At 49.9% G+C, this 23,809-nt stretch overlaps 1 protein-coding gene across 2 annotated transcripts in view; it reads right to left on the bottom strand.

Annotated features, from left to right (window-relative positions):
* Positions 1-23,809, bottom strand: part of nrp2a (neuropilin 2a) — a 174,598-nt gene that overhangs the window by 115,882 nt on the left and 34,907 nt on the right. For both annotated transcript variants that reach the window (XM_078228915.1, XM_078228916.1), the window contains exons 3-7: positions 23,305-23,486; positions 11,583-11,813; positions 10,756-10,911; positions 8,093-8,262; positions 3,755-3,910 (exon numbers count right to left, since the gene is read on the bottom strand). In XM_078228915.1, coding sequence (XP_078085041.1) covers positions 3,755-3,910; positions 8,093-8,262; positions 10,756-10,911; positions 11,583-11,813; positions 23,305-23,486 — 895 coding nt within the window. The remainder of the gene's footprint in view (positions 1-3,754; positions 3,911-8,092; positions 8,263-10,755; positions 10,912-11,582; positions 11,814-23,304; positions 23,487-23,809) is intronic.

The raw sequence follows: 23,809 nt of genomic DNA on the forward strand, positions 1-23,809 counted from the left end.
GTGTGGTGACTAGGGGATTTTCACAGTAACTTCATTGCAGTGTTAATGTAAGCCTACTTGTGACACTAATAAATAAACTTAAGACCTACTTCAAAGCCACTTAATTTACTATAAATTATCTCCGGACATCCTGAGATCATGAAAAGGTTATGGGGCGAGCTTACCAGAAAAATTCTAAGTGCTGAATGAGCGTGCAAATGGGAGAGAATCACACCCATTCTTTGGTCGAGCTCCCAGATGCAGTCGTACGGAAAAAGCCCAGATGTGATTCTCGCCAGTAGGTGGAGCCAATTTATGCAGGAAGCTGGCTGCTGAGCCCCAGGGGCGCCATTGCGCAGGAGCCCTGATTTCCCAGAGTACACTTTGTATACAGTACATTGGGAGTTCTTCTGTCACTGTTTCCCCCCCCTCCCCCTCACCCGATCGCACCCCAGGACATCCTGGCTGGAATTTTCCCATCGTGTCCACCACAGGAATCGTAGCGGTCGGGGGATGGGGAGGCGGACCATGCAAAGGTCTGTTGACCTCAGGCGGGATTTTCCGGTCTTGGGGCAAGCGCGGCTGAAAAATCCCACTGCCCCCCCCCTCCCCCCCCCAGTCCGTCACTCCCACCCCTACGCCAATCGGCTGGTAAGATCACCCCCACCCCCTGTACAGAAATGGAAGGCTGCCGTTCTCGTCACACACAATTGGCGCTAGCTGCTTCGTTCCTGCAAAGTCCCGCCTGTCACAACATTGAGACGCTCTCTCTCTGGCTGACAACCGCATGTCAACAACCACGCAGGTTTTCCCTGGGCGACGAGTAGAAAGCAAAACAAGAAAAAAAAAAGAATTGAAGCAACCACCCAGCTGTGCCACCGTGGCTCCGACACAGAGCCTGGGGCAGAGGCCCTTGTCACCACTCCCTCTCACCCCCTCCAACGCCCCCCCGCCCGTCCGCATTCCCGCTGTGAGCCCCCGCAAAACCCCAGTCCAACCTCTCCGAATTCCCTCAACTACCCTGACACTGAGTTGATCCGGGGGCCTCCCAGATAATAATGGAGGGGGTGTGGGTAAGTGAGTGAGTGACATATTGACAGGATTAATTCAGAGCAAGTGCTAAATTTCACATTCCTGAAACTATTTACTGAGCTATATTTGCGCAAGGAAATCCACTTTGTCTAGACAAAAGATCAGAAGCGCAGGCTTCTAATTCCTTCTCTCACCACTGAGTTTTGATGCTTGTAATATAATCCAGGCTCGCTCAGACCCAAGGGAACGTCTTGTCATCAGCATTTTACTCTGAAAAATTATAATAAACTTCTCACCTCCCTCTATCTATTTATCTTTGTAAAATTATTTTTCATTCCATGATGAATTTTTATTGTAGCAATCATTTCATTGTCCCTAAGCATAATGAAACAGGACAGGTAGGTGGCAAGTAACATTCACGCCACACAAGTGCCAAGCCATCTCCAACAAGAGAGAATCTAACCATCTCCCTCTTGACATTCAATGGCATTACCGTCGCTGAATCCCCCCTACGATCAACATCCTGGGGGTTACCATTGACCAGAAACTGAACTGGACCCAGCCAGATAAATACCGTGGCTACCAGAGCAGCTCAGAGGCTAGGGATCCTACAGTGAATATCTCACCTCCTGACTCCCCATAGCATGTCTACCATCTAAAGTTTATTTATTAGTGTCACAAGTTGGTTACATGAACACTGCAATGAAGGTACTGTGAAAATTCCCTAGTCGCCACACTCTGGCACCTGTTTGGGTACACTGAGGGAGAATTTAGCATGGCCACTGTGTGGTGAACCATAGTTGGTTACCACTATGAGTGCTGAGCCATGGATGGTCAGCACTATGGGGTTTGTAGATATGTTACTGTAATTACTGTTGGTGTTAGGGTTGGGCTGTTCTACCTGTTGATATTGTTCTGTGGTACACTCCAGTTGGCTCCGCCTACCATGGGAAGTATAAAGGTCACTGCACTGCCTGGAGACCCTTTAGTCTGGGATTGTATTGTATATAGTGTGCTCCATTCTTGTCAGTAATAAAAGCCTTTATTTCCCGGGTACATTCTAGCCTCCCGAGTGATTTAATCGCGCATCACACTGTACCTAACCAGCACATCTTTGGACTGTGGGAGGAAACCGGAGTACCCGGAGGAAACCCACGCAGACACAGGGAGAACATGCAGACTCCGCACAGACAGTAGCCCAAGCCGGGAATCGAACCCAGTCCCTGGCGCTGTGAGGCAACAGTGCCACCCAGTGATGGATTATTCTTCTCTTGCCTGGATGGGTGCAGCTCCAATGACACTCAAGGAGTTCAACACCATCCAGGACAAAGCAGCCCCGCTTGATTGGCACCCTAAACATTCACTCCCTCCACCACTGCTGCGTAGGGGCAGCCGTGTGTACCATCTACAAGATGCACTGCAGCGACTCACCAAGACTCCTTCAACAGCACCTCCCAAATCTGTGACCTCTACCACCTAGAAGAACAAGAGCAGCTGCTACCTCGCCATCCTGACTTGGAAATGTATCGCTGTTCCTTCATTGTCACTGGGTCAAAATCCTGGAATTCCCTCTCTCGCAGCACTGTGGATGTACCTACGCCCGATGGACTGCAGCGATTCAAGAAGGCAGCTCACCAACAAGGGCAATTAGGGGTGGGCAATTTGAATGGACAATTAGGATGGACTTGCTCACAATGCTCGCACACATCCCATTAAAGAATTTTAATAAAAGGCTGGATTAACGTTGTCACTGGCGATGCAGTCTGTAACGTTGCGCTGGCATTGGATTACTGAGTGACAGTGTGAAGGAGCTGGATTTACACTATCAGAGATACACCAGCCAACAGGCTGCTGGGGGGAGCGGGGGGTGTCTGAGTGACAATGTCGGACTAAAATCAGCAAAGATACAGCCAGCCACATAGGACACTGGGTGAGGCGTTACTGAGTGAGTCTGTGATGGAACTGGACTAACATCAATGGAGATACAGTCAGGAACACAGGACATGGGGCTGAGGGATTATTGAATTGACAGCATGACAGAGTTGTGCTAACATCAGTAATGATACAATCAGTAACACAGGATGCCGGTGGGAGAGTTTACTGTGTGGCAGTCTCGGAGACTTTAGACGTACAGGACAATAGTGAAACATTATAAATTAGTGCCCGCCTTGATAAAAATACAGATCCCTGTTTAGGGTTCACAGCTGAGAGCACGGAATACTTATTGCTAGGATAAAGGCAAAATACTGCGGATGCTGGAATCTGAAACAGAAACAATAAAATGCTGGAAAATCTCAGCAGGTCTGACAGCATCTGTGGAGAGAGAATAGAGCCAACATTTCGAGTCCGGGTGACCCTTCGTCAGAGCTGAGAGGAAAGAGAGTCAGCAGAGGTTTATACTATGAGGGGAAGGAGAGGTGGTGGAATACTTATTGCTAACCAGTTAAATCCAGCTTCCTAACTGATCGACGATGAAACATTGGCTCCATGGCAGATACTTGGGGAGAAATCTTGAAGCCTGGTTTTAGGGAAAATGGGATAAAGGTTCCATCCCCTTTCCTTCGAGTGCCATTATTCAGTCACAAAACTGCCCAAGGACAGAGCAGCCAGGGGAAGTAAGGGGTGACCATTCAGCCCCTCGAGCCCATTCCATCATTCAATCGCAATCATGAATGGCCTGCACCTCGAGTCCATTTACCCGTCTAGGTTCAGATCTGCTGAATGGAGATGTGTCTGCCATTACCTTGTGGTTCTTGCCTTGTCGATAGGTCATCCAATCCTCTCCATTGGAGCTCATCTCCAGCTTGTAACTGCTAACAAAGTAAGTCTTGGACGTATCGACAGAGATGGCCCCCTGCGTGGCAACGCCAGTTAGGATCTTCAGTATCCCTAGATCCACCTGGGACAGGAAGTGGAGATAAGCCATTAAACAAAAGAAAGACCACACCAAGTCAAATTAATTTTGCTCTAAAAGGGCAGTTTAAGTTTATTTATTAGTGTCACAAGTTAGGTTAACACTGTAATGAAGTTATTGTGAAAATCCCCTAGTCGCCACACTCCGGGTACACTGAGGGAGAATTTAGCATGGCCAATGCACCTAACCCGCACATCTTTCGGACTGTGGGAGGAAACAGGAGTATCCGGCAGAAACCCACACAGGGAGTATGTGTAAACTCCACACAGACAGTGACCCAAGCCGGAAATTGAACCCGGGTCCCTGGCGCAGTGCTAACCACTGATCCACCGTGCCGCAGAAGGCCCCAGGCTATCTTGACCTCCATGTTTAGAGTCATAGAATCACAGGGCCCTATTTTACCATTGCTCCGCACCCGTTTTCGGGCACGAAAACGTGGTAAAGTTGGGTGTGAGGCCATTAACGTGGTCCGCGCCCGCGTCCACACAGATGGCCACTTTACTGAAACCCGGGAATGGCACGCATTTAAATTGAATTAATGAACTGCCCGCCCAACTTTATCAGCATTTCCCCCTTTATCACCGCTTTCGGTGATCCTGAATCGCGCCAAAATGGACCTGCTAAATAAAAGTCTGAATTGGGCGCTCCAGTTGCTGAAGAGGTGAGTTCAATGTTTCCAACGGCTCCCTGACTTAGATCGGTGATGTGGGGGAGAGGTGGGTCGGATCATTCTCTGGTTGGGGGGGGGAGGGGAGTGAGGCCAGATCATTCCCTGGGAGGGGGCAGGGGGGGAGTGAAGCCAGATCGTTGTCTGGTGGGGGGGGGGGGGGGGGGGGGATCGGATCGTTATCTGCTGGTGGAGGGGCTGGGGGGGGGAGGCGGGCCAGATCATTCTTTGGTGAGGGGGGTGGGGAGGGAAAGGAGGCGGGCCGGATGCTCCTCTGGGGGGGGGATCATTCTCTGGAAGGGGGAGGGGAGTGAGGCTAGATCATTCCCTGGGGGGCAGAGGGAGAGGGCCGATCATTCTCTGGGGAGGGGGGGAGGGGAGTGAGGCAGGGGGGGTCCGCTGCCACTCTGCGGGCGATCGGTGGGGGGGGAAGGGGGCAGGGGGTCGCGATCAGTCTGGGTAGTGGGGGGGGAGGTGGATAAGGGGGACAGTGATGTCTGTGGGGGCCATCGCTCCCACTTTTCGCAGAAAGCGGAGAAAGCGGCCCGGGAGCGATCTGACACGGGCGCGTATTTTCAAACGCAGTTCAGAACTCCGATCGTTTTGGGCGCGCTAAGCCCTGCCCCCAGCGTGATTCAGACTCATGATTTTTTTTTCAGGCTAAGTGTGTATGGGGGAGCCTGAAAGCAGATTTCTAAGTTGGATCTGAATTGCGCCCAGATTCAGCAGTTAGAATGAAAATGGTAAAATCAGGCTCACAGGGTCATGTGGTGTAGAAAAGGCCCTTCAGCCCATCGGGCATGTACCAACAATAACTGCCACCAAAGGCGCACTAATCCTATTTTCCTGCACTTGTCCCATGTTCTTGAATGTTGAGATATTTCAAGGGCTCATCCAAATATTTATTTAAAGGTTGTAAGGGTTTCCAGCCTCCACCACCTTCCCAGGCCGTGCATTCCAGATTCCCACAACCCTCTGAGTAAATGTTTTTTCTCTCAAATCCCCTCTGAATCTCCTGCCCCTCACCCTAAAGTTTTGCCCCCTCGTGATTGCCCCCTCGACCAAGAAGAACAGCTGCTCCCTTTTCACCCTGTCCACACCCCTCATAATCTTATACACCTCAATCATGTCTCCCCTCAGCCTTCTCTGCTCTAAAGAAATAAATCTAGGCCCATCCAGTCTCTAGAGACCTTCAGAAAACTATAAGGTTAGCAAGGCCAGTTCTCAATGTTAAGCAGAATGAAGCAGTGAATGCCCCAGTGGAACTGAGGTAAATCAGAGCCAAGTTAAGCTTAAGTTTAAGAGGTGGGTGGTTAAATTGGTGAGGGGGAGATGGTTAAATTGGTTAGGGGGTGATGGTTAAATTGGTGAGGGGGTTGTTACATTGGTGAGGGGGAGATGGTTAAATTGGCGAGGGGGTTGTTACATTCATGAGGAGGTGGTTAACTTGGTGAGGAGTTGGTTTAATGGGTGAAGGGGTGGTTAAATTGGTGAGGGGGTTGTTACATTGGTGAGGGGGAGATGGTTAAATTGGTGAGGGGGTTGTTACATTGGTGAGGGGGAGATGGTTAAATTGGTGAGGGGGTTGTTATGTTGGTGAGGGGGTGGTTAAATTGGTGAGTGGGGTGATTAAATTGGTGAGGGGGTGGTTAAATTGGTGAGGGGACTGGTTAAATTGGTGAGTGGGGTGGTTAAATTGGTGAGGGGGAGATGGTTAAATTGGTGAGGGGGAGATGGTTAAATTGGTGAGGGGAGATGGTTAAATTGGTGAGGGGGTGGTTAAATTGGTGAGGGGGTGGTTAAATTGGTGAATGGGGTGATTAAATTGGTGAGGGGGTGGTTAAATTGGTGAGGGGACTGGTTAAATTGGTGAGGGGGGTGGTTAAATTGGTGAGGGGAGTGGTTAAATTGGCGAGGTGGATGGTTAAATTGGTGAGTGGATGGTTAAATTGGTGAGGAGGAGATGATTAAACTGGTGAGGGATTGGATGATTAAGGACCAAACTCACCTTTTGACCTCTCACCCTTCCTTGCAAGTGAAAAATAGGCAAACACTTTGTGACATAGTGGGGTGATCCCAGGCTGTCAGTCAGTAGCCTTCTTCCCATATTTCCAATACTTGTATCATTAATAAAACTAACGTCCTTGGAGAAAGTTGTTTTGAAATCACCACGTCTTCTAATGCGCCCCCCCCCCCCCCCCGCATCCATCTCCACCCACCCACAAACCCCGCCGTCGCCATCTTTTTCTTGTAGCAGGAAGCAGGATCTTGGGATGCTAATCCAGAATTCCTGGGCTGTTTGGGTCACTCGGGAGCGGTGACAACACTCAGGACGAGAGGCAGGGCAGAGGGAAGCTGGGTGCATCCGGCCTACCTGGGAGCTAAGCCTGAGGCAGCCTGAGGTGATTGGAATGACAGGAAAATCAATGGCGGAGTGGGTTCAGCTAAACAATTCACTCAGGTTAAAAGCTGTCATCAATCCACTGCCAGTTGGAGCAGAACCCACTGTCTGGCAGTCCTGAGCACCATTGGCTAATGAAAGCGGATCAATGTTAATTCAGGTGCACTCTGATAGATAAAACGTCCCGCAGTCCCAGAGAGATTCCCTTTCAGCCTGAGAGAAATTCTGCAAGATTCACTGCGAATGTTCATTAACCCTCAGTTGTTGAAGCATAGACGCATTTGAAGCGAAGCTGGATAAACAAACAGGGGAGAAAGGATATGTTGATGGGGTGAAGTGAAGAGGGTGTGGGAGGAGGCTCGTGTGGAACCAGCATGTAGTAGAGGGGCAGAATGGCCTGTTTCTGTGCTGAAGGGGGCGGCACGGTGGCACAGTGGTTAGCACTGCTGCCTCACAGCGCTAGGGACCCGGGTTCGATTCCTGGCTTGGGTCACTGTGCGGAGTTTGCACGTTCTCCCCGTGTCTGCGTGGGTTTCCTCTGGACACTCCAGTTTCTTCCCACAGTCTGAAAGACGTGCTGGTTGGGTGCATTGGCCATGCTAAGTGTATCCGAACAGGCGCCGAGATGTGGTGACTGGGGGATTTTCACAGTAACTTCATTGCAGTGTTAATGTAAGCCTACTTGTGACACTAATAAATAAGCACGAAATAAAAGTCTATGTTACTGTACGATAGAGTGAAACAAAGAAATTGATTGCTGCTGGCGAGTTCAAAACAACAAATTGTGATGCAGGTTCGATGGGCCAAATGGCCTCCTTCTGCATTGTAGGGATTCTATGATGACCCTTTGATTGTCTTTATTTTCATGTCCGTTATGACAATAACTTACTCTACGCTGCCTTTGTACCTTCCAAAATACCGACGGCAGCACTCAATAGCCAATGGCAGGGTCTTTAGTCATTGCTGGTAGTTCCCTAACGCCCAACGCTCAAGATCAGACCTCTTGGGCACGGGTCAGGCAAGCACAGCCTGCCCCTGTATCTGAACCCTACACGTTGCCCATTGGGATCCTGCTTCCGGCTGGAAACTCCTGACGTACCTGGATCCATTCCTTGACAGTGTCCTCGTTGGGTGTCCAACCATTCATGTGGAAGTTGAGCCGCCCTTGGGTGGCGTCCCAGTTCCCGAAGGCATAGGAGGATGAAGCGGTGATCTGCATGTTACTGATCTGACCGGACTCCATTCCCAGCGGACGGTTGCACTGATAGGCTGGAGGTACAATGGAACAGAGTGATGTGATGTAATCTTTGATCCAGCCCACGGCTAAAGTTCATCTCTTACGAGGTAGGTGGATTAGTCTAAAAGGTGGAAAGGAGAGAGGGAAGGACTGCTGGTACATTGTGGATTCGTACCAGATGGTTGAGAATGGTAGACAAGGATTAAAGATACACATGGACGACATGGTGGTTAGCGCTGCTGCCTCACAGCGCCAGGGACCCGGGTTCGATTCCCGGCTCGGGTCACTGTCTGTGTGGAGTTTGCACGCTCTCCCCGTGTCTGCGTGGGTTTCCTCCGGGTGCTCCGGTTTCCTCCCACAGTCCGAAAGACGTGCCGGTTAGGTGCACTGGCCATGTTAAATTCTCCCTCACGTACCCGAACAAGCACCGGAGTGTGGCGACTAGGGGATTTTCACAGTAACTTCATTGCAGTGTTAATGTAAGCCTTGCTTGTGTTGCTATTAAAATAAATTTTTAAAACTTTAGTGTCTGAGCAGGGACCAGATAATTCAGGCAGGGTGTGTCTGATGCCGCAGTGCGGTTGCACATGGTGGGGTCGAGATCTGGCTTGGGTGGGAGTGAAGGGTAAAGCGGGCAGTGTCACACTGACGATTCGCTTCAGCAGAATGGAATATTGTGCGGGACACCTAACGGCCGGACGACCGAATGCAGCACCATCTGCTTTGAGATTCCACCACAGAGGCGAGGGGTTTCTGGTGCCAAAAATCAGAAGTGAACTGGCGTGAGATTACTGACACGTTTAAAAAATGCCTTTCACACGCACATGCGACTGATGTTCACTCGATGCAGTTCTTGTGCGTTTGTAGTTCAGAGGGAGGAGATCAGGCAGTGGCTCGGGGCGGGGGACGGAAACAGAAGGAGACTCAATGAGTGGATGTTAAAATAGCATTGCCCCACTGGATCAATAATTACAAACTGTGCCTCGATGTCTGGGCCTCGCATGTACCTTGGGACAGAATCGTCCCAGCATAGTAAAAACAAAGTAAAAACTCCATTCTAAAAGCCAGTGCGCAGAGTGGACCGGGCAGACCTGAATCCACCTCCTTGCTTGCTCCAAAAACCAAATTCAAATTGAATCCAATTCATGGTTCCCCCCAAGAGAGAGACATGCAAGATCCAAGCTGACAAGAAAAGGCACCTGATTTGATGCTTGATCTCAGCCAAAAGGCTCAGCATGGTCACCCCGTTAACCGCCCTGACATCTTCCCCATAGCAACCACTCTTGGGAAATAGCCAAGTGAGGCCATCAGCTAAGTACCCTTTGTGGTCCAGTTAGGTTGATGGGACCGTCATTGAGTAAGACCTGGTTCAGAACTCTACCACCTCGCCTGCCACTGAATCGGAGCGGGCGAGAGTCCAACAATGGAAATCTCTGTTGACCTCGGGCGGGAATTTCCAGTCTCGCTCGAGCAAGGCCGTAACATCCCATCCCTGATTTGAGTCCCTTGATGTGCTAATTTTGCTTGGAGTCCTTATATCCATTGATATCCTTAAACCCATCTGAATTTGATTTAAATAGACCATATGATACAGGAGCAGAATTAGGCCATTCGGCCCATCGAGTCTGCTCCACCATTCAATCATGGCTGATAAGTTTCTCATCCCGATTCTCTCACCTTTTCCCTGTAACCTTTGACCCCCTTACCAATCAAGAACCTATCTATCTCTGTCTTAAAGACACTCAATGACCTGGCCTCCACAGCCTTAGAACATAGAACATAGAACAGTACAGCACAGAACAGGCCCTTCGGCCCACGATGTTGTGCCGAGCTTTATCTGAAACCAAGATCAAGCTATCCCACTCCCTATCATCCTGGTGTGCTCCATGTGCCTATCCAATAACCGCTTAAATGTTCCTAAAGTGTCTGACTCCACTGTCACTGCAGGCAGTCCATTCCACACCCCAACCACTCTCTGCGTAAAGCCTTTTGTGGCAATGAATTCCACAGATTCACCACCCTCTGGCTGAAGAAATTCCTCCTCATCTCGGTTCTAATGGGTCGCCGCTTTACTCTGAGGCTTGCCCATGGATCCTAGTCTCTCCGACTAATGGAAACATCTTCCCCACACCCACTCTATCCAGGCGGCTCAGTATCTGTAAGTTCCAATGGGATTCCCCCCTCATCCTTCTAAAATTCATCGAGTACAGACCCAGAGTCCTCAACCATTCCTCATACATCAAGCTTTTCATTCCCAGGATCATTCCCGTGAACCTCCTCTGGACCCTCTCCAAGGGCCAGCATTTCCTTCCTAAGATACGGGGCCCAAAACTGCTCACAATATTCCAAATGTGGTCTGATCAGTGCCTTATACAGCCTCAGCAGTACATCCCTGCTTTTGTATTCTAGTCCTCTCGAAATGAATGCTAACATTGCATTTGCCTTCCTATCCAGGTGCTGAAGGTGAAAGGTCAGCCCTGAGACCTCTGCCCCATCCCTCACCAAGCGCCGACTCCCCAACTCACAGTCCACAGTGTCTTTCGTGGTGATGTTGTACTCGGCGGCGAAACCGTCTTTCGCCACGGCCATATCCGTGTGGAAGGTGAGCGACATGATTCCGGTGTCGGAACGGATCACAGTCGGGATCTTTGAACCACAGTAGCGTCCGATCAGGGGGCTCACTGGGAGGAGGGGGGGAACGTAGAGGAGAAAACAGACAAGAGGAGTTTGAAAACCAGAGCATTTCCTACCAGACATTCCCCTTTCAATCTGAGACATCCCCCAACAAAATGAAAATGCGCCACAAATGCAGAGGGTTGAACTGAAAGTGGGTTAACATTTCAAGTGGGAGCCTTCAGGGTAACTCGCCACCCCCAATCTACAGATCACCAGAACCTGGCAAAAGAAACCCACAGAATGGCCCGAGGCCTGCCCTCCACCCCCAGCATCCCCAGGAATGGGATGGGAATTGGTCTGGGTTTGGTTCCTCCAAAGTTCCTTCCATCCCCGCTGGGGAGGTCCTGTCCGCTGAACAACACAGCAACTCGATGAGGCACCAGTAGGCTCACGGCCTTAATTTCCACCTCCAGAAGCCTGAGGCCTTCTCACGGCTCGGACAATCGCTCCCTCTCTTGGCGAGTGGGAATAACGCCAAGCCAATCCAATGCCCAACTTAAAAACCTTAGAAAAGAGTTCAGTTAAAAAAAACAAGTGCCGCTCGGCTAATTGGGTCAAAAGACTTAAAAATGAAATACTTCACAGTAGCAAAAACAAAGAGGTCTTGGTGAGGACTACATTTGCTCCCCCGGCGGGTAGCGGCCACTCCCAACCGGCTACAGCAAACAACCCTTACCTTCTGGAAAGCCGTCCCAGACATCGAGACGGTCGTATCGGCAGTCTGTGGGTCCGATCTGCAGGGGGTCATATTCCAGGTCAAAGGTCAGCATGGTGAGGGTCACCTCCGACCTGGGCGGTGCCTGGATGATGTAGGTGCAGTACAGGTTGTGAGGGTACTTGTCGGGGAATTTGGGAGACTCGATCGTGCCGCTGAGGGCAGTGAAGTTGCGGGAGCAATCGTCGGACCCTGCAAGGGAAGAATAGGAAACCGGTCAGGATGGCAATGATCCCCCCCCCGCCCATCCTCCCCACCCACTTCTTCCTCCTCCCAGCAACTTCTACGGGCTTTCTCCTCTTGGGCAGTACTAGAGAGAGTACAGAGGTGATCTACAAGGATGTTGCCAGGGTACGGTGGCACAGTGGTTAGCACGGCTGCCTCATAGCGCCAGAGACCCAGGTTCAATTCCCGGCTTGGGTCACTGTCAGTGCGGAGTCTGCACATTCTCCCCGTGTCTGCCTGGGTTTCCTCCGGGTGCTCCGATTTCCTCCCACCCTCCAAAGATATGCGGGTTAGGTTGATTGGCCGTGCTAAATTGCCCCTTAGTGTCAGGAGGATTTGGAGGGTAATTATGTGGAGTAACAGGAACAGGGCCTGGGTGGGATTGTTGTCGGAGCAGGCGCGATGGGACGAATGGCCTCCTTCTGCACTGTAGATTCTATGATTTGAAGATCCCAGCACGAGGACAGATTGGATAGGCTGAGGGGGGTTGTTCTCCTTGGTAGAGAGGAGGCTGAGGGGAGGTTTGATTGAGGTGTTCAAAAATTGTGAGAGGCTTGGATAGATAGGAAGGGCTGAACTACCTTTTTGATTTGATTTATTATTGTCACATGTATTAGTATACAGTGAAAAGTATTGTTCCTTGCGCGCTATACAGGCAGAGCATACCGCTCATAGAGTACATATGTCTACATCAATGAGGATGAAGTAGAAATGGTCACGAGCTTCAAGCTTTTCAGTGTCCAGATCACCAACAACCTGTCCCGGTCCCTCCACACCAACGCTATAGTTAAGAAAGCCCACCAACGCCTCTACTTTCTCAGAAGACTAAGGAAATTTGGTTTGTTTATTATTAATTAAGGACCCCACGCACCCCGGACATTCCGTCCTCCACCTTCTTCAATCGGAAAAAAGATACAAGAGTCTGGGGACACGTACCAACCGACTCAAGAACAGCTTCTTCCCTGCTGCTGTCAGACTTTTGAATGGACCTACCTCGCATTAAGTTGATCTTTCTCTACACCCTAGCTATGACTGTAACACCACATTCTGCACTCTCTCCTTTCTTTCTCTATGAACGGTATGCTCTGCCTGTACAAGAAACAATACTTTTCACTGTATGCTAATACATGTGACAATAATAAATCAAATCAAATATCAGAGAGAAGGAAAGGAGAGGGTGCAGAATGTAGTATAGAACGAAAATAACACAAGGAATTAGAGGGTATGCTGGGACTCGCAAGAAGTCGCCACCCCCCGGAGCCATCTTGAATCTTAGCAGAGTGCTCAGTGAATGGGGGCATAGGTTTAAATTGATTGGTTGTAGGGAGGAGATTAGGGAAATGATTCCCCCCCCACTGAGGGTGGAGGGATCTGGAACACACTGCCTGACAGGATGGTAGAGGCAGAGACCCTCATCTCATTCAGTAGGTGCTGGGATATACAGCTGAGTTGCTGAATGCTGGGCGGTGGGATTAGGCTCTTTCACCTAAGCTGCCTCCTTTTGTCCCTTTATCGTTCTATGATTCTACGTATCGGGCACAATTCTGTAGAAGGACATGCAGAACGGCAAGCAGTTTTCTCATTGCCTATTGACGTAAATAACCAGTCACTTCTCATCACTATGGATTACCGAATCACAGGCTCATTCTATCCCCTGCCCACTCTCACAACCTCAACCTCTCACCATCTCTCCACGCCGACACTATTGTAAAGAAAGCCCACTAACATCTCTACTTTCTCAGGAGACGAGGGAAATTCAGCAAGTCCATTCAGCATGACTCTCACCAACATTTACAGATGCACCATAGAAAGCATCCTATAATAAAAGCAAAGCTTTGACAAAGGGTCATGTGGACTCGAAACGTCAGCTCTTTTCTCTCCTTGCAGATGCTGCCAGACCTGCTAAGATTTTCCAGCATAGAAAGCAACCTTTCCAGAAGTATCACAGTTTGGTATGGCTCCTGCTCTGCCCAAGACCGCAAGAAACCACAAAGGGTTGTGAACATAGCCCAGTCCACCATGCAAACCAACCTCCCATCCATCGACTCTGTCTACACTTCCCGCCGCCTCGGCAAAGCAGCCAGCATAATCTAGGACCCCACGCACCCCGGGACATTCTCTCTTCCACCTTCTTCCATTAGGAAAAAGATACAAAAGTCTGAGGCCACGTACCAACCGACTCAAGAACAGCTTCTTCCCCGCTGCCGTCAGACTTTTGAATGGACCTACCTTGCTTTAAGTTGGTCTTTCTCTACACCCTAGCTATGAATGTAACACTACATTCTGCACTCTCTCCTTTCCTGCTCCCCTATATACTCTATGTCTATAGCACATAAGAAATAATACTTTTCACTGTATCCCAATACATGTCATAATAATAAACCAAATCAAATCAAAGAAACCACCAGCCAGCCTGTGGTTGAGTTTATCATGCATTCAGTAATGATGGCTAGAACAATAGAACCAGCAAGCAACACTGCCAAAGTACAGATCTGTTAGCACTGGTGATGGAGATCATGATGGAATATGTGTGTTCATTACTTTATCGATATTGCTCTGCGCCCTTCACTGCTCAATCATTTTATCAAACCAGAAGTAGATGCTGCAAATCTGAAACCTCTCTGTGGAGAGAGCAACAACTCTTCTTCAGAACCCATATTCTCAATTTCTTTCCCCCTATTCATTTCATGGGCTATGGGCATTGCTGGCTAGGCCAACATTTGTTGCCCTGGAACTGATGGCTTGCTAGACTATTTCAGAGGGTATTTAAGAGTCAACCACATTGCTGTGGCTCTGGAGTCACATGTGGGCCAGCCCGGGTAAGGACGGCAGATTTCCTTCTCTAACGACCATTAGTGAACCAGATGGGTTTTTATGACAATTGACAATAGTCATCATTAGACATTTCATTTTAGGTTTTTATTGAATTCAAATGTCACCATCTGCCATGGTGGGATTCGAACCCAGGTCCCCAGAGAATTATCCTGGGTCTCTGGATTGCTAGCCCAGTGACAATACCACTCCGCCACCGCCTCCTCGTGCAATCTGTAAATGGGGCAATGAGCATCTGGGACCTCCCTGAACAATGGGTAAAGCAGGCTATCTCCTTGACTAACGAGAGTAAAGGATTGAGAAAGAAGAAGGGTGAATTAGAGACAAACAAAGTACAGAAAGATAATGAGAGGGAGAGAAAGATAGGATCAAGAGAGGGAAAGAGACAGAATGGAGAACAAAGGGTAAAATTTAGGGCGGCACGGTGGCACAGTGGTTAGCACTGCTGCCTCACAGCGCCAGGGACCCGGGTTCAATTCCGGCCTCGGGTTACCGCCTGTGTGGAGTTTGCATGTTCTCCCCGTGTCTGCGTGGGTTTCCTCCGGGTGCTCCGGTTTCCCTCCACACTCCAAAGATGTGCTGGTTAGGTTGATTGACCATGCTAAATTGTCCCTTGGTGTCAGGGGGATTAGTAGGGAAAATACGTGGGGTTACTGGGATAGGGTGGAATTGTTGTCGGTGCAGACCCGATGGGCCGAATGGCCTCCTTCTGCACTGTAGGGATTCTATGATTCTATGACATATTTATAGGTCGGAATTCTCAGGCCTTGCCCTCGGCTGGGATTCTCCAGTCCCGCTGCGGTGAATGGAGATTTGGCCGTGTGCCAAATTCTCCATTCTCGCTGGCAGTGGTAGCGAGGCGGGCGAGACTGGAGAACTCCGGCCAAAATCTCTCACAACAATCTATCACATGCTGGAATGAGATTGAACTGTTTAAATTGTGGGCCAGAGGAACCGTAGTGAGGTGGAGTTAGTAATTATCACATTGCGTTTGCTTTCAGAGGCAAGTTTTGATGAGCGTTAATATGCGAATCCAGCACGTGCTATCAAACTAAGAGAGGTTAAAGGTGAGGTAAGGGTCAGCGTAAGTCGACCAGAGAGTTCTGGAAGTTAGAAACTCACGGTGTATCTCAGTTTGTTGGCCGGCTGGTACATTAACAGCACCCAGTGTCGCGCACACACGCTTAGCTTCCAGCAAGATCAGGCCCATTGAATATCCCTGCCACCCGTTCAGGCGCATTGCATTCAACATCTATCTGCCTGACAGTCTCTTCCGGCCTTGAGTCTCACAGGCTGCTGACAACAGGCCGCCCCACTGTCCAACTGCCTCACTGTAATTACCAGCAAAGCAGCTCAGGACGGGCAGTTAAGTGAGTTCTGAGTTGAACAATGGCACAGAACAAAAGGGGCTGGACACCATCGTAAATAACAGCAGCTGGCTTAGATCAGGCCTTGCAAGAAGCAAAGCGATCTCTTAATGTTTCAGATGACTTATAAACCAGCTCGAGTTTCAGGCCGAAGCCTCGGGTGCGGTTTTCAACTTAACTTTTTTGTTTTTCATCTTGACAAGCCCTCTCGCCTGCCTCTGAAATGTACTGCGGGTCTGCGGTTGTTCAGAAGCCAGGTCTTCACACTGCTCCTGCACTGACTGGTTTCATAGAAAATAGGTGCAGGAGTAGGCCATTCGGCCCTTCGAGCCTGCAACATCATTCATAGAATCGCTACAGTGCAGAAAGAGGCCATTCGGCCCATCAAGCCTGCACCACAATCCTACCCAGGCCCTATTCCTGTAACCCTACATATTTACCCTAGCTAATCCCCCTGACACTACAGGCAATTTAGCATGGCCAATCAACCTAACCCGCACATCTTTGGATTGTGGGAGGAAACCGGAGCATCCGGATGCAGACATGGGGCAGAACGTGCAAACTCCACACAGGCAGTCATCCGAAGCCAGAATTGAACCCAGTTCCCTGGCGCTGTGAGGCAGCACTGCTAATTACTGCGCACCGTGCCGCACCCAGTCATCGAGGCAAATTCGGGGTGGTACCAACTGAGGTCACTCAACATGGCTTCATTGTTGGGATTCATCCCAGCTCCCATGGATGGCCAGTGCTATATCTGTGAAAATGCATGGGTAGTTACTCAGCTGGTGCACCAGATGGTGCTGTTCTAGGATCCAGGGTCATAAGTGTCATTGAAGCGCAGAAAAGGCCCTTTGGCCCATTGAGTCTGCACTGACAATATCTACCACTAAACCCCATTTTCCTGCACTTATCCCATATCCTTGAATGTTAAGATGTTTCAAGTGCTCCTTCAAATATTTATTTAAAGGTCGTAAGGTTTCCGGCCTCCACTATCTACCCAGGCAGTGCATTCCAGATTCCCACCACCCTCTGAGTGAAAAGGTTTTTTTCTCAAATCCCCTCTGAATCTCCTGCCCCTCACCCTAAGACTGTGCCCCCCTCGTGACTGATCCCTCTTTGGAACCCCCACAAATCTCCCTGGAGTCTTTAGGATTGGCAGATTAATCTTCAGAGCAGCCCATCCAGGAGATAAGAGAATAATGGAGTTATTACTGCACAGAAGGAGGCCATTCACCCCATTAAGTCCATACTAGCTCTCTGCAGAGCAATCCAGTCAATCGCACTCTATCTCTGTAGCCCTGAAGGTTTACTTCCCTGAAGTGGTCACTCAATTCCCTTTTGGCATCATCGGACATCCCCAGTGCCATCACTCTCGTGGGCAACAAGTCCCAAGTCATGCTGCGTAAAAAAGATCTTCCTCACATCTCACCGGTATGTCACGCCCAGAAACTAAAATCTCTCTTCCTTAATCCTTGCACCAGCAGCCAATGGGAGCAGCTTTTCTTACCTAAACCTCTCATAATCTTGTACACCTCAATGTGCTTCGCTCCCAGGAGAACAATCCCAACTTCTCCAACCATAAGAAATGGGAACAGGATTAGGCCATTCGGCCCTCGAGCCTGCTCCACCATTCAATAGGATCACGACTGCTCCGACATTCATAGAATCGTAGAATCCTACAGTGCAGAAGGAGGCCATTTGGCCCATTGAGTCTGTACCGACCACAATCCCACCCAGGCCCTATCCCCAAACCCCATGCATTTACTCTAGCTAGTCCCCCTGACACCAAGGGGCAATTTAGCATAGCCAATCCACCTAACTCGCACATCTTTGGACTCCTCACGTCCACTTGACTGCCCTTTCCCCATAACCCTTGATTCCCATACAGATCAAAAAATGTATGTCAGCCATTACGAAATAAACAGTGGGTCATGCTAAAGGCTACAAAGAATGTCCAAGATACCTCGGGAAGTGTGATCTCTCCCCAGCCTGAATTCCAGTGTCTGTTTATTACTCTCTCTCAGGGGGGAATTTTCCCATCCTGCTCTCCCCACAGGAATTGTAGCGTGGGAAGAGGTCTGTTGACCTCGGGCAGGATTTTACGGTTTTGGGGTGAGCGCAGCAAGTAAGTTTCACCCTCAATCTTTTTCCATATATCTGTGTCCCAATATAAATTTATCTTTCTGTCTCTCTCTCTTGTTCAAATGTTTCCGAATCCCCGTATATATCATGGAATCATAGAATCTCCACAGTGCAGAAAGAGACCATTCGGCCCATCGAGTCTGCACCGACCACAATCCCACCCAGGCCCTACTCCCACATCCCTACACATTTATCCACTAATCCCTCTAACCTACACATCTCAGGACACTAAGGGGCAATTTTTTAGCATGGTCTATCAATCTAACCCGCACATCTTTGGGCTGTGGGAGGAAACCGGAGCACCCGGAGGAAACCCACGCAGACACGAGGAGAATGTGCAAACTCCACACAGACAGTGACCCATGCCGGGAATCGAACCCAGGTCCCTGGAGCTGTGAAGCAGCAGTGCTAACCACTGTGCTACCGTGCCGCCCCATATAGAACCTTAGTTAGGCCGCACTTGGAATATAATGTTCAATTCAGTACACCGCACTACCAGAAGGGTTTGGAGAGGGTGCAGAAAAGATTTACCAGGATGTTGCCTGGTATGGAGGGCATCAGGCATGAAGAGAGGTTGGAGAAACTTGGTTTGTTCTCACTGGAACAACGGAGGTTGAGGAGAGACCTGATAGAAGACTACAAGATTATGTGGGGCATGGACAGAGTGGATAGTCAGATGTTTCTTCCCAGGGCGGAAGAGTTAATTATTAAGGGGCATAGGTTTAAGGTGCGAGGGGCAAGGTTTAAAGGAGATGTCTGAGGCAAGTTTTTTACACAGAGGGTGGTGAGTGCTTGGAACTCGCTGCCGGGGAAGCGTCTACGGTAGTGACTTTTAAGAGGCGTCTTAACAAATAAATGAATAAAGTAAAGTTTATTTATTAGTCACAAGTAGGCTTACATTAACACTGTAATGAAGTTACTGTGAAAATCCCCCAGTCACCACACTCCAACACCTGTTCGGGTACACTGAGGGAGAATTTAGCACGGCCAATGCACCTAACCAGCACGTCTTTGGGCTATGGGAAGACACCAAAGCACCCGGAGGAAACCCACGCAGACACAGGGAGAACGTGCAGACTCCACGCAGACAGTGACCCAAGCCAGGAATCGAACCCGGGTCCCTGACGCTATGAGACAGCAGTGCTAACCATCGTGCCACAGTGCTGCCCTCAGGGAGTGGGATGGGAATGGAGGGATATGGTCCCAGAAAGGGTAGGGGGCTTCAGTTAAGTTGGGCAGCAGGGCCGAAGGGCCTGTTCCTGTGCTGTAATTTTCTTTGTTCTTTGTTCTATATCTGTCTTTCTGTTGCTCCCTGTGTCCCTTTCTCTCTCCTGTTTCTGTTCTGCTCTTGTTTATTCCATCTCTGTCTCTCTCTCTCTGCCTCTCGCTCTCTTTCTCTGCCCCTCTTTCTCTCTGTCTCTATCTCTGCCTTTCTCTCTCTGTCTCTCTCTCAGCCTCTCTCTCTCTACTTCTCTCACTCTGCCACACTCTCTCTCTGCCTCTCTCTCTCTCTTTCTCTGTCTCTCTTTCTCTGCCTTTCTCTCTCTCTCTGTCTCTCTCTCTATGTCTCTCTCTCTGTCTCTCTCTCTGTCTCTCTCTCTGTCTCCCTCTCTGTCTCTCTCTGAGTCTCTCTGTCTGTCTCTCTCTCTGTCTCTCTCTCTGTCTCCCTCTCTGTCTCTCTCTGTGTCTCTCTGTCTGTCTCTCTGTCTGTCTCTCTCTGTGTCTCTCTCTGTGTCTCTCTGTCTGTCTCTCTCTCTGTCTCTGTCTGTCTCCCTCTCTGTCTCTCTCTGTGTCTCTCTGTCTGTCTCGCTCTCTGTCTCTCTCTCTGTCTCTCTCTCTGTCTCCCTCTCTGTCTCTCTCTCAGTCTCTCTGTCTGTCTCTCTCTCTGTCTCTCTCTCTGTCTCTCTCTGTCTGTCTCCCTCTCTGTCTCTCTCTGTGTCTCTCTGTCTGTCTCTCTCTCTCTGTGTCTCTTCTGTGTTTCTCTGTCTGTCTCTCTGTCTGTCTCTCTCTCTGTCTCTCTCTGTGTCTCTCTCTGTGTCTCTCTCTCCACTCGAATCAAGAACAGAGGGAAGTTTAGATGTAAACATCTCTTCATGTTTCTTGGCTGCTGGCTGCTCACAGGCAGAGTGTAAACACACGCAAGGAGCTGCGAGAAGGGGAAAATCCAAGAAGTGGGACAGATGACAAATCATCTGCCCTCTCAGCTCCTGCTGTTACATAAACAGTAGCTTCATTCCTGGCTCCTGATCAAAGAGAGAATGAGCCAAGCAGCGCAGTCCAGGCCTCTGTAAAAATTCAAGGCCAACCCTCCCAACAGGAGAACAATATTCTGAATTTCCCGAAAGCTCATCCGGTCAATTATTGACCCAGCCCTCCCTGTCCCGAATCCCATTCCATAGAATCCATAGAATACCCACAGTGCAGAAGGAGGCCATTCAGCCCATCGAGTCTGCATGGACCCTCCGACAGCGCATCTTACCCAGGCCCTATCCCCGATACCCACTAGTTCCCCTATCTTGGGACCTAAGTGACAATTTAGCGTGGCCAATTAACCTAACCAGCACATCTTTGGAGTGTGGGAGGAAACCGGAGTACCCGGAGGAAACCCATGCAGACACGGGGAGAATGTGCAGACTCTGCACAGATATGACCCAAGCTGGGAATTGAACCTGGGTCCCTGGCGCTGTGAGGCAGCAGTGCTAACCATTATGCCGTCCACAATTTCCTCTCCCACCCAGGTCCCCAACAGCATCATCCTTTTACCAGGGTACAGGAGGGTTGCTATGGGATTTTACGGACTCACAGATTGGTTAGGGTGCGGAAGGAGGCCATTTGGCCCATCGTATCTGCGCCAGCTCACCAGATGAGCCTTCATGGCTGAGTGCCATTCTCCTGCCCTTTTCCCTGCATGGTCTTGGCACCTCCAGGAATCGGGGGTTCAGCTCCAGGAACAGAATAAAGCAACCATTGGGCAAAATTGGCATTTTCCTTTGTCTAATGTCAACGGTTTGATTTACCCGTTGAAAGATCATTACAGGTGGCTGGAGAAGGGGAGGGGCCCATGGGGAAAAGCCACTTGGTTCGGTCACAATAGATCAAATGAGGGCAACGAGAAGTCTTTCCCCTTTCCACAGAATCTCCACAGTGCAGAAGGAGGCCATTCAGCCCATTGAGCCTGCACCAACTCTCCGAGGGGGCATCTTTCCTATAGGCTGGGGGCAGGTCAGATGGCCCAGAGGATGGACCAATGGCAAGACATAGGAGGAGGAGGAGGGGAGGGTGGTTTAAGGCCTGAAGTCATGTGGTAATATCTCCTGGAATGCATCAAAATGGAGTTGGGGTCCCAATGGAACAGCCCCCAGAGAGTGAGGTGGGGAGGGGAGGGTGTGAACATTTTCTCTAAGGGCTCCTTCCGTGGGTGGGATTCACCCTTCTCCCCCCCACGCCCTGTGTTCAGAGATGAAAGACTTGCATTTGGGTGGTGCTTTTCACGGACACCGCATGCCTCCGCGCACATTACAGCCCACAAAAAGCACTCTTTGACATGCAGTCGCTGTTGTGTTGGAGGAAATGTGGCAGCCAATTTGCGCACAGCAAGCTCCCACAAGCAGCAATGATGACCGAATGTTCCTTTTTATGGTGCAGAACTCTGGAACACCGGAGATAACTCCCTTGCTCTTCTGTGAAAGACATCCATCTGAGCATGGCGTAGTGGCATTGTCACTGAGTTCGTAATCCAGAGTCCCAGGGTAATGCTCTGGGGACCTGAGTTCGAATCCTACCATGGCAAATATAAATTCAATAAAAATCTAGAATTAAAAGTCTACTGATGACCCTGAAACCATTGTCGATTGTCGGAAAAACCCATCTGGTTCACTAATGTCCTTTAGGGAAGGAAATCTGCCATCCTAACCGTCTGGCCTACATGTGACTCCAGAGCCACAGCAATGACTCTCAACTGTCCTCAGAACAAAGAACAGTACAGCACAGGAAACAGGCCCTTCGGCCCTCCAAGCCTGCGCCGCTCATTGGTCCAACTAGACCATTCGTTTGTATCCCTCCATTCCCAGACTGCTCATGTAACCATCCAGGTAAGTCTTAAACGATGCCAGTGTGTCTGCCTCCATCACCCTACTTGGCAGCTGGCAAGACATTCAGTTCAAGGGCGACTAGGGGTGGGCAACAAATGCTGTCCCGACCAGCGACACCCACATCCCATGAAAGAGGGAATTAAAAGGCAGGAGCTCTGTCGAAGGGTCATCCAGACTCGAAACATTGGCTCCATTCTCTCCCCAAAGATACTGTCAGACCTGCTGAGATTTTCCAGCATTTTCTGTTTTTGTTGTGTTCTCGGTTTAACATGTCATCTGACAGACAGCGCCCTCAGTACTGCACTGGATTTGATCTATATGCTGAAGCCCCAGAGCGGGACTTGAACCCAGAACCTTGTTTCTTTATTCATTCTTTATTCATTCGTGGGACACAGGCGTCGCTGGCTGGCCAACATTTATTGCCCATCCCTAGTTGCCTGAGGGCAGTTGAGAATCGACCACATTGCAGTGGTTCTGGAGTCACATGTAGCCCAGACCAGGTAAGGACGGCAGATTTCCTTCTCTAAAGGACATGAGTGAACCAGATGGGTTTTTCCGTCAGTCGACAATGGTTTCACGGTCATCCATAGATTCTTCACTCCAGATATTTTTTTATTGAATTCAAATTCCACCATCTGCCGTGGCGGGATTCGAACCCGGGGTCCCCAGAACATGAGGTGAGTTTCTGGATTAATAGTCAAGCGATAATACCACTAGGCCATCGCCTCGCCTTGTGCTTCAGAGGAAAGCACGCTACCAAATGTGTCACAGCTGGCAGCGTATGTCCACATATAGCTGGAGGTTTACAATGCTGCGTCTTGGTCGGAGGTTGGGGGGGGGGCGGTTTGCAGTCAGAATTCTCCGATCACATTCGCCAACGAGAATGGAAAATTTGACGCTCGGCCGAAACTCCATTCACTGCAGCAGGAGAATCCCAGTGGCGGGGCGAGGTTGGAGAATTCGGGCCCACGTATTTATACATTGTCATGGTGTACCGTACAAGCGTATAAAGAATGCGGGACTAACCTGTCCTGAAGATTTCATAACGCAGCGAGAACCCTGCTCCCTGGTGTGCGTAGTCCGACACAAACTTGATGTAGAGCGTGGAGCCTGAGGAGACGATGGACGAGGGGGCGATATTTCCGCAGTGTTTACCCAGCAGGTCCGCACTCTCCCCCTCTCCGTCACGGATCTCAATGTAGTCGTACCTTGGGGAAAGAGCACAGTAAGTCAGACATAGAGAGAGCCAACTGGCATTTAGCACACATGGCATCTTTCATTCTCTCACCGGGAAGACAATGGGGCGGCCATTTTGACTCTGGGCGGTCGTGAAAGGGGAGGGGGAGGCTGGGGATCGTCGATTCGGCACATAGAATCCCTCCAATGAAGAAGGAGGCCATTCGGCCCATCGGGTCTGCACCGACAACAATCCCACCCAGGCCTTATCCCCGTAACCCCACATATTTTTACCCCGCTAATCCCCCCACATCCTGGCATACTAAGGGTCAATTTAGCACAGCGAATCCACCTA

This window comes from Mustelus asterias, chromosome 14, assembly GCF_964213995.1.
Source record: "Mustelus asterias chromosome 14, sMusAst1.hap1.1, whole genome shotgun sequence".
In the NCBI taxonomy this organism is placed as follows: domain Eukaryota; kingdom Metazoa; phylum Chordata; class Chondrichthyes; order Carcharhiniformes; family Triakidae; genus Mustelus; species Mustelus asterias.